The sequence below is a fragment of the Geospiza fortis genome, unplaced genomic scaffold (assembly GCF_000277835.1).
Source record: "Geospiza fortis unplaced genomic scaffold, GeoFor_1.0 scaffold506, whole genome shotgun sequence".
Classification (NCBI taxonomy): Eukaryota; Metazoa; Chordata; class Aves; order Passeriformes; family Thraupidae; genus Geospiza; species Geospiza fortis.
In genome coordinates this window covers 701,844-712,066 of record NW_005054493.1, presented here as the reverse complement: position 1 = coordinate 712,066, position 10,223 = coordinate 701,844, and the positions used below count along the sequence as shown (strand labels likewise).

Genomic DNA, 10,223 nt, shown 5'->3' with positions numbered 1-10,223 from the left:
GCACCGCCGAGGGGACGCGGCCGAGGCTGGCAGGACACGGGTGCCAGGCCCACAACGCCTGGAGGCGTGACCAGCACAAACACTAAAGGAAAGATGGAGAGAGACAATTTATTTGACGGGCAGGTGAGGGAGGAAGGGCTGGAGGAGCCAGAGCTCCCAGTGGCGGAGCTGAGCATCCTCCTCCCCATCCCGCCAGCCCTCGCCTCCCACCTGGGCAAAGTGAAGATATCAAGAAAAAGGCTCCAAATCGGATTGACGCCCCCCCTCCCCCTTAATAAAGTTTATTATCGGCCGGGCTCTAATCCTTTTAAATCCCCCACGCGGGGGGATGGGCCAGGATTAGGGGAGGGCAGCGTAATCCCAATGAATTTGTTACAGGGGGATTTAGACAGCGCTGGGAGAGCAGATGGCCCCGGCCCTGGCTCTGGAAAACAACCATTTTCCTTAATGATTCCTAACAAGGATAAAAGGGCAGAGAGAATCGGGGACAGGCACAGGGGGCCCACACCCACGGAAGTCCTCAGGGATGCTGCCGTGTGTCTCCTGCTGCTCAGAGCACGGGTACGGTCAACACTGAGCTGCAGCTCCACAGCTTGTGCCAACTTTTTTTCCAGCAGCTTCCTGGCCCCCACATACTTCCTCTGCCTCCCCCTGCTTGAGGAGAAACCAGGAGCCATCCCAGCCCTGGGGATGTACAGGGGGCAGCTGCCCGGAGGTGCATCATCCCCAAGCAAAAGACAGGAGAAAACATACAGTGGTAATTAAAAATAATGAAAGGATTTTTAAACCAAGCGCTCTTCCCGGGGTGGGGTGGAGGCAGGAGCAGGGACATCAGGAATGGGGCGGGGTAGTCCAGCACGCCCACGTGGCAGGGACCAGCCGACACAGCAGGGCAGGGCAGGCATCGGCAAAAATAATTTATTCCACTAAGACAAGCAGAGAACGAACAACAGCGTGGGGAGGGGGCGAGCAAAGATGGGGAGGCCCCGGGCCACATCTCAAAGAGAGGGGACACAAAATGCATCTGAACCCATGACTGCTGCCCCCACCCAGCAGTGTCCCCTTTTTGGGGGGCTAAACCTGCACCCTCCAGGCCCCACTAGTGGTTGGACCCCAATGGGCTGCTCTCCAGCACAGGACTGGGCTCCCCAGTGTGAAACCAGCCCAGTGCCAGGGAGCGTCTGAGGGCAGCTGGGTGCCAAAACACAAACCACCGTTCATGTCCCAGCTCCCACACGCCCAAAAACATGGCACTATGACTTGGAAGGGGGATGCTCTGACACCTCCCTCCTCCCAAAGCTTTCCATCCCTTACCCCGGGTGAGGCAACTGCCTTGAGCAGGACAGCTCCTGAGGGGGACGTGCCAGACCCCTGCCCGCTGTGGGACAAAACGCTGTCCCAGGGGTGTCCTGCCTCAGCAGCTCACCCACCCGAGGAAGAGCCCCGGGCCCCCCAGCCCCTCTCAGGCCATGGGGAAGCCAGGGCGGCCTTTCCGGGCGCGGGTGCGGAGGCGGAAGAAGGTGTACATGCCCAGGAGGCACATGGAGGAGAGGAAGTACAGGGCCACGCACAGGCTGATGTCCAGGCGGGAGAAGCCCAATCCAAGCACCCGCAGCCAGGGGCTCCTCCGCAGGCCCTCCCCAGCCTCCTCCTCCTCCTGATCCCGGAGCAGGACGCCGGGGGCGTGCCGGCGCTCCCTGCCCGCCGGCAGTCTTGAAGTGCTGCTCGCTGAAGGAATCCAGGTCCACGATGTCCTCGCTCCCCTCCCGCAGCTTGGGGTTCAGCCGCACGATGCTGGGGCGCCGCAGCTCGGGGGAGCCCGGGTGCCCCGGCACTCTCGGCTCTCCCTCCGTCTCCTTTTCCTCCTCTTCTCCTCTCCCCCTCTCCTCTCGCGAGCCCTCCGTGCCCAGCCTGGCGCCGGTCCCTTCCCTGGCCACGGGCATGGGGTCGGGCTCGGCATAGTCCATGTAGATGTTGGTCGGGGAGAAGTGTGCCTTGAGGAACGTGACCACGGCCGGCTCCTCCCAGGCATGGACCCCCCGCTCCTCCTTGTGGCACTGGGGACACAAGTCCGGCGGAGGCCACTGCAGCTTGGGGAACTTGGGGTCCTCCGTGTCACCTCCTGCAGGGACCGGAGCCAGCAGCGAGGGGGTTAGAGGGGACACGTGATGCACCCTCCCGCTGTATCAACACCCGGGAGGATCCAGCAGCTGGGGATGGGGACATTTGGAGGAGCCTCCTCGGGAGGAGGGGTCCTCCGAGGGCAAACAGCAGCTTAGGGAAGCTCCATGTAAGGAGCAGGTAAGATCCAATTGTATCTCTGGGGCAGTCTGATGCTGCATGACCAGCTGCTGTCCCCTGGGACAGGGGACAATAACAACGGGATGTCCCCACTGCTACACCCTGCAGCCATTTGCCAGACCTATCCAGGAGGAGGGACGTTCCTCCAGCTCAGCTCCCCTGGTGGCAGCCCCCCTTACCTGCCAGGCGAGCGTTGACCTCGTTGTGGTGGGACCAGAGCCAGAGGATGGCCTCCTCCCTGCTGGCCACCTTGTCCATGGACTGGGCTGCCATGGCCTCAAAGTGCTCGGCGCACTCCTGGCAGCCGAAGAAGTGCCGGACGTAGCAGCGCATGGTGCTCAGCACCTCCAGGGGTAACTCTGGGGGAGCAGAGCACAGGGTGAGCCTGGACCCCTCTGTGCCACCACCACAGCCCCATGGCTGAGGTAGCAGCCCCACACCCCAACCCTCTCTCTTGTCCCCTCACAGAAACTGCCCCTGGATGAGATGAAGCAGGGGAAACAAGCCGTTGTCCACATGCAGCATCCCTGCCCATGCCAGAGCTCAGCTGCACACTCCCTCCCTGAGCCCCTGATGCCCCCAGGGACAGCAGTACCTTTGTCAGGGCCGTTCTGGGCAGCCTGGACAGTCAGCAGGTGGAAGATGGTCCAGAGCCCACAGGGGTAGCCACGGAAGTGGCGTTCACTGCCCTGGCAGCCCACCCAGGTCACGTTGGTGGGGAGCACCGACGGGTGGGAGGCCTGGTGGACAGATGGACATGATGTGATGGGGCTGGCAGGCAGTGCCAGCTGGGGAGCAAGGGGCAGGGGTAAGGAGAGCAGGGGCTGGGGGTCCCCACGGGCATCTTACATCTCTGTTATTCTTCATGGCCTCCTTCAAAACTGTGCGGGGCAGCTCGGGCTCCGTCCAGTTCCTCAGCCAGGCATCCAGAGTCTGCAGGTAGGTCTGCACGCAGGGGCGCCCTGGGAAGTACTGCAGAGGGGGGAGAGGGCTGAGAAAACACACATTTCATCCTGGGAGCAACAGGGCAGCACCAGCATCCTCTCTGCTGGAGAGCAGCGTGGTCCTGGCAAGGTTTTGGTGCCTATCTCTGAGGGGCTGGGGGCTGCAGCTTGTCCCCCCACCCCAGATGACAAGGCCCCTGTGTGCATGTTCAGGCTCCAAGCCCCAGCCCCTACTGAGGGAGGCAAAAAGCCACTCTGTCCATAAGTCTGGCAAAGCCGATTAGCAGCTGCACTTTAAAACCACTCCTGGGAGAGGAGCAGCCTGGCAGCCTGTGCCACCAACAGACAGACAGACAGACTGATCTGTGTGGAGGAGGGGACACCAGCACACCGGAGGAGTGATGGAGAAGTGAAAAGAAGGAGGAGTCTGCTGAGTTTGAGCTGTTCTTCCTCCCAGGCTCATGGGGAATCACATGAAAAGACCCAAATTTGCAGGGGAATTATGTGACCTGACAGTTGTGCTGCAAACAGTGTCCCCTGACTCCTTGGACACAAGGCTTTGCTGTGTGATTCCCTGCCTCCAGGAACAATGTTTCCCCCCATTAGGACTTTTCCCCCTTTCTTTTAATACCTCTTGGGAGTGCAAGAGTTAAGGCTGGGACCTGCTGGCTGAGCTCCCCCAGGCTGAGCCCTGGGCTGCAATCCTGGGGATGCTGCTCCGTCCTGTGGAGGAGGAGGGCAATGGCAGCGCTGGCTCAGCGTCCCCCGGGAAGCACCAGCACCCACCAGCCACTGCTGCAGCTCAGCGAGGGGAAGCTTTGCAGGAAGAATTAAAAATGGATCAAATAAAACCATTGCTGCTCCCCAGCACCCCAGCACACTTGTACCCACGGGCAGGGAGCTGGTGTCCCGGGGATTTATTTCTCTATTTCTGTAGTTCACATTAAAAAGAGAAAGAGTGAGGGCAAGCAGAGGAGCCACATGAAGGTCTGAGGACTTAAGGCACGTGTCTGGAGCTCTTTCCTGGGGGAGAGCAGATGGGGGTGGGAGCAGGGGGTGTCTTGCACATCAGTGAGGGCCATGCAAGGTCCAAACTGAGCGTCAGACCCTGGGTGACAAAGGAGGGAGTAAAGAAGGAGGGCATGGCCCCAGTCTGCCAAGCAGCCTGGGCTGTGACAGGGATTGGGATGGAGACAGGGCTCCTGCAGGCCCAGTGGAGGAACCAGCCAAAGGCAGCAGGACTCCATCACAGCAGGAAATTAAACTGCCCTGCTTGTGCTGGCTCAAAGCTCTCAGTCACTTCAGCTGTGCCAGGCCCAACATAGAAGAAAAAAGGAGACCTTAAATTAGACTTGTCTGGAGCCTGACTCAGAATGGGAGTTCCTTTCCTGGACTATTATCAAAGGAGCCTGCAGAGATTGGCTCCTTGAGCTGAGCATCCAGATCACAGCGACAAACCCCTGTGACCATCTCTGACAGCCCAGCAGGTGACAGCCTCTCTTCTGAAAAGACCTCCTGCCTCAACACCTCCTACAAGTGATGATCCCACTGCCATCAAAGCTGGCAACACCCACCTTGTTTGAAACACTCCAGCATCCCCTCTTAGCTCCCACTGGGATTCTGGGCTGAGTTTGGAGATCCACATGGATGAGGACTGCCATGGGATACACCGAGCACCAGCACACAGGGCCCACACCAGACTGCCACGCTTCACTACCCGTGAGTGCTGGGGCACGGTGGCCTGCACTGTTTGCATTTCATAGACAGACAAATGGGAGGCACAGGCAGTTCCCCTCCCAACACCCAGAGCTCCTCACCTTCACCAGCGTGGCCACGTAGCACTTGAAGGCAGCCAGCTGTGCTCCCGACAGCGAGGAGGGACGGGCAGCCTCCACCCGCAGCGAGTAGTGCAGCGCGGACTCCAGGTCGGCCATGTACAGCTTGGAGCTGGGGAGGGCAGCACAACACGAGGCTCCATCAGCCACAGGCCTAATCCTCCTAAACCCCAGGGCTTTTCCCAGCTCCCAGCCCCTCGCCCGGCCCCGGTTTGCCCAGCAGGGGGAGGTCTCACCGGTCGGCTCGCAGGGGATGTGACACGCGGTCGCTGTCGTTGAGGCTGCTGGCCGTGGCGTTCAGCTTGTAGGAGCCGCGGGTGATGCCCGTGAGCGTGCGCAGGTAGTAGGTGTAGAAGGAGCGCGCCTCTATGTGCCTGCCAGGAAGGAGAAGCACTAAGTCCCTCGTCCCTCCCAAACCAGACCCCAAGGAAGGAAGCCAAGGAGATGAAGGCTTAGCCAAGTGGGTAGTTCAGGCCTGGGGAGGGAGCTTGGGGTGCTCCATAGTCTCCATCTGCCCCAGCAGTGGGCAGACTTACATCCTAGAGCAGAGCTGAGCCCCAGGTAGCCATATCATGCCACCTCCAGGCAGATGTGGGAAGGGAATGGCTCAGTCACAAGGATTTTCCCTTGTTCCAGCTCCAGCCAGGGCTGGCAGTGCAGTTCACTGCCCACCAGCAACCTCCCACCAGCTTCCCCTACTCAGCCAGTCTAGTTCCTAATGCACCTTCCCACAAGTACAAAGGTGCACAGAGAGATGGGGCGCGAGGCTGGCACCCCAGCAGCACCCCCAGAGCCACCCTGCTGTGCCCCACACTCACACAGGCAGGCTGGAGAAGGAGCCATTGCGGAAGAGCAGGTATCCAGAGGGGAAGGAGGTGACACCAAACTTCTGCACGAGCTCCTCCTCGCTGCTCAGCACCCTCCTCACCGCGATGTTCTCGTACTGCAGCATGTCCAGGGCCACCTGCAAGCCCCAGGGTCAGATGAGGGGGGCAGAGGGATTCCTCAGCCCCACCAGGGAGGCAGCAGAGCTGTCCAGTGCCCTGTGTAACATTTGGCACTGGCTAAGCTGTGTGCAAGCTGGGCAGGGAGGCTTCCTGGAGAGAGCTGCCCTGCCACAGGCACCCAGGAGTTATCAGGCAGCAGGCACACAGGCTCCAAGAGAAGTGGGGGATAAATGGAGCTGTACCCACCTCTCTGCCCACGAAGGAGTTGCTCTTCTCAAAGATGAGTGCCAAGTACTGGTCCTTGTTCCTCTGGAAGAAGGTGCGAACCTCCTCGGCGCTGCAAGACACAGGAGGACGGCAGCAGGTGCCCCAGCATCAGCAGGATGCTCTGCCCTCCTCCTCACAAGGAGCTCCAGCCCTGCTCGTTGAGATTTGGCAGGGAATGCTGCTGCAGGATCAGCCCCACTGAGCAGGCAACTCCTCCTGCTGAAGTTTCCAGCCTAGTTTTCTGCTCTGGTTCACAGGCTTTGAGAAAACCCACTGGGTTTGGCCAAGGAGGTAGAAAACAAAGCACAGGCAGGGCAGGGCAGGGCAGGAGGGAGCTGTAGGCTCACCCAGGTTAAAAAAACAGCAGTGAACTTGAACTAGGGTTGTTTTTTTTTTGTCTAAGGCACAGAGCAGGTGCCTGGCTCGATCACTGCTCTGGAAAATCCAAAGGCTCCTTCTCAGGACAATGCAGCAACTGCCTGCATCCAGCAAGGACAACTCAGATACTAACAAAATTGTACAGAATTAAGAAAACCCTTTTTCAGGACAGGAAAGAGCTTCTAACACAGCCTCACTCAGCATGGTATGACACTGCCATGTTCCAAAGACCTTGGGGCCCAGGAATTGCTTGCTCTAAGTAAGTCTGATGAGCAGGTTTGTTAGGAGATGCGACAACATGGCCCATCTTGTCTGGGCCATGGAAACAGCTCTACACTGGCCAGGTCATCTCCCTGGGACCTGGGTGATGCAGTAGAGGCTACTTGTTCATTCTGGGTTCAGGATTTCCGCAGAAACCTGTTCCCCATGGGACAGAGGCCACCCTGGCCCCCTGCTGCCCCTACCTTGCTGGCTCCAGCGGAGGACAGGCAGGTGGCCAGGCATCCTGGCTCTGCTCAAGGTTGGTAATGATGGCGTGGCGCAGGTCCTCGACAGTGGCACTGGGATCTGCAGGGGGACAGGACACCATGGGGACAGCCCTGGGGAAGCCAATCCCAAGGGTTGAGCCCAGGGAAGCTGCTTGGAGATGTCTCCCAGAGCTCCCTGATATTGCAGTGTATGGGAGGTGTGGGCAGCAGGGCCATTCACACCCAGAGCAGAAAACCCCATGGCTCTGAATACTCACTGGTAATCCTTATCCCATCCTCTGGCTTCTTGCTAAAAGCTCTGAAGAACTGAAAGGAAAAAAAAAAACACAAGAGAAAACTGGAGAGAGTGTTTGGAGTGGGACAGGAGGCAGTGCAACCTAGCAGGCTGAGGCTCCCTGTAGACCAGCTCTGCCTCAGTTTCCCCACAGTATGCTAACTGACATCAGCCAGCACAGTGGGAGCTCCCAGCCATGCCCCCATCTTTTGGGGCATCCCCCAGAGGGGAGGGATGCAGGCATGGGCTGGGAGCCATGTCCAGCCAAGGGCTGAGCACTGGCAGGCAGTGGAGCAGGTGTCTCCAGGGGTCCCAGGGAGGCAGCTGGAACCTTCCCAGTCCTGCAAACCAGTCTCCCTGCTCCAGAGCTCTGATAAAGTAGGAAAAAGAGGGTTTTCCCACTCCTGGCCTCCCACGGTGGCTCCAGCACCCAGGGCAGAGCCAGAGCAGCAACACCAGGTTGCATCAGCCAGGTGTTTGCTTTGCAGGCTGGGCTGGGAGCTGGCACTGTTTGCAAAAGGTGCTCGGCAGGGACACAGGATGTGAAGTCTTGGCATGGCCACATCAGCACAATGTCCCTGCCTCAGGAGACGTTTCCATCAGTGTCCCAAGGCAGAGGGCACTCAGTGAGACCCCAGGGCAGGGCTGGGCCAAGCCAACCTGCCTGAAAAACCCCAAATCTGACTCCACCTGGAGCTGAGCCTGTAAACTGGGACTGAAGGCATGTCTGATAAAACCCTCATCCCTGCCCATTCCATCTCAAGGCAATCCTGGTTTTAAGTGCTGGTTGTGGCACCTGGAGTGCTTTGGTTTCATTGCTTGTGTTGGAGCAAGGCTCCGTTTGCAGCGGGGAGCTCTGCAGAAGCTGTGTTGACACAGCTAAAGGGCTGGGCATGGGTCCAGGAGGAGGGGTGGCTCCTTGCCAGCCAGCACAGGAGGCTCCCAGGAGTTCCAACCTCCCGCAGCATCCCTGTGCCATCCTCCAAAACCTGTGCCTGCAACCTCTCTTGCCCTCAAGCAGCCTTTCTTAAGTGTTTGCAACTCAGGATTCAGAGTCTCCCTCATCCTAGCAGAGATCCAGCCCCTATGTTTCACCACAAAACACCGTTTTGGCTTTCCCCTCTCCTTGTTGCTCCATCGCTCAGCAGTTGCACTGGCTGCAGCCAGGACACAGCATTGTTTTGGGGAAGGGTGAAACAGCTTCAGCCTGCAAAGCCCCAAGGGGAGTATTTTGGTGCAATACCCCTGTCAAGCCAATTAAGCAAGACAGAGACAGGCCAGAAGGCAAAGCACAGTGAAGCCCAGCCAGTACCCAGCACACACAGCCTCACCTTCATGGTGGGGAAGCCGGTTATCCCAAAATCGGAGCACACTTGTTGGTTGTCCTCGTCGGCGCAGTCGATGGCTGCCAGGATCACTGCAGGCCTCCACTCTGTGGGGACACAGGATGAGGTCAGCACAGCTCAGCACCCCCAGGGCCCCAAAAACCACCCTCCTCCCCATGAGTGCTAGCAGAGACAGGAGGGATCTCCAGGGGCAGAGATCCTCCTGCCCCAAAACCACTGCTTGCCCCTCACAAGGGGATCTCCAGTGGGAGAGATCCTCCTGCCCCAAAACCACTGCTTGCCCCTCACAGGACAGTGACTGATGGTTTCCAAGCCCAAACACCAGGGCTGTGCTCCATGCTGGTGTGTGGTGCCCTACTTTCCAGGCAGCAGGAACGCAGGGAAAGCCGTGTTAGGCTTTGCACGCCCTGCTCTGCCAGAGCCGGAGCACAGGCAGCTCTACCCAACACTGCCTGCCCGGCTGGTTCTGCCTGTCCAGCCTCTGCCCCAGCTCCCGGGAAGAGGACACCAGGAGAAGGGGAGGGATGGCTAGCCACAGCTCGGGGAGAGCAAGGAACACAGGCTCCAGTTTGTCTCACCCCAGACCAAGGGCATAGCTGATAACCAAGAGGGAACAACCCAAAACCAGCAGCCAGGCCAGGGCACTGCAGCAGAGCCTGCCCAGGTTCTGAGCACCCACTCCCTATTTGTGACTCCCCAGTGAAGACCAGCATGCCCCTGGGGTAAAACACATGAACAAAAAGGGGCATGGAAGTATTTTAAGCAGCAGCCTCTGAAAACCAGCAGGAAAATGGAGAACAAAGCTCTGAAATGGCTTATTTTTAGTATAAAGGACACCTTGCCTGTCCTGAGAGTGGGACAGGGAGGGACATGGTGCTGGCACACAGATGGAGCCCATGCTGCCCTAGGCAGGAGCATGCTGGAGGCAGGGAAACACTGTCCCGTGTCGCAGGTGACGGGACAGGTGAGCTGCTTCCCACTGCCCTGGCACTCGTGGCACAGGAGAGCTGGTGACGAGCCCTGCTGCAGGGAGCCAGGCATGTTCCTATACTCATCTGCACGTGGTGCCCACAGGTCACCCTAGCATCCTCCCTGCCCAGCCCACTCCTACGAACATCCACCCGTGGGAATGGCAGCGAGGCTGCTGAGCAGCACGGGGGTGGCTTCCCCGCCCCGCCTCCATGGGCACACCGTCCGCTCTCAGCCTCTGGAGCAGGGAGCCCTGGGGGAGCCCTCTTTTGGAGAGGGGCCAGGAGAGCCGGCATTGCCCCGCGGGGCCCGGGCACGCACCCCATTCCTCACATCCTGCCCGTTGGGGAGCTCTGACGGCATGCCCAGGGAGGGACGGCATCCCCTCGGAGGGACGGGATGCCCGGCCGGCCCCCTGACTCATGCGGCAGCCAGCGCGCTGTACCAATTAGTGCAATAACAGGGAGAACCCCC

At 59.4% G+C, this 10,223-nt stretch overlaps 1 protein-coding gene across 1 annotated transcript; it reads right to left on the bottom strand.

Moving 5' to 3' along the window:
* Positions 1 to 903: 903 nt before the first annotated feature.
* On the bottom strand, positions 904 to 9,374 carry QSOX1 (quiescin sulfhydryl oxidase 1). Its single transcript, XM_031063312.1, is given in 13 exon segments — positions 904 to 1,709; positions 1,711 to 2,122; positions 2,481 to 2,660; positions 2,897 to 3,041; positions 3,151 to 3,273; positions 5,063 to 5,192; positions 5,317 to 5,454; positions 5,899 to 6,044; positions 6,274 to 6,364; positions 7,137 to 7,239; positions 7,418 to 7,466; positions 8,766 to 8,866; positions 9,359 to 9,374. Coding segments are annotated over 13 exon segments (1,881 nt in total). The 3' UTR covers positions 904 to 1,462.
* Positions 9,375 to 10,223: the final 849 nt, after the last annotated feature.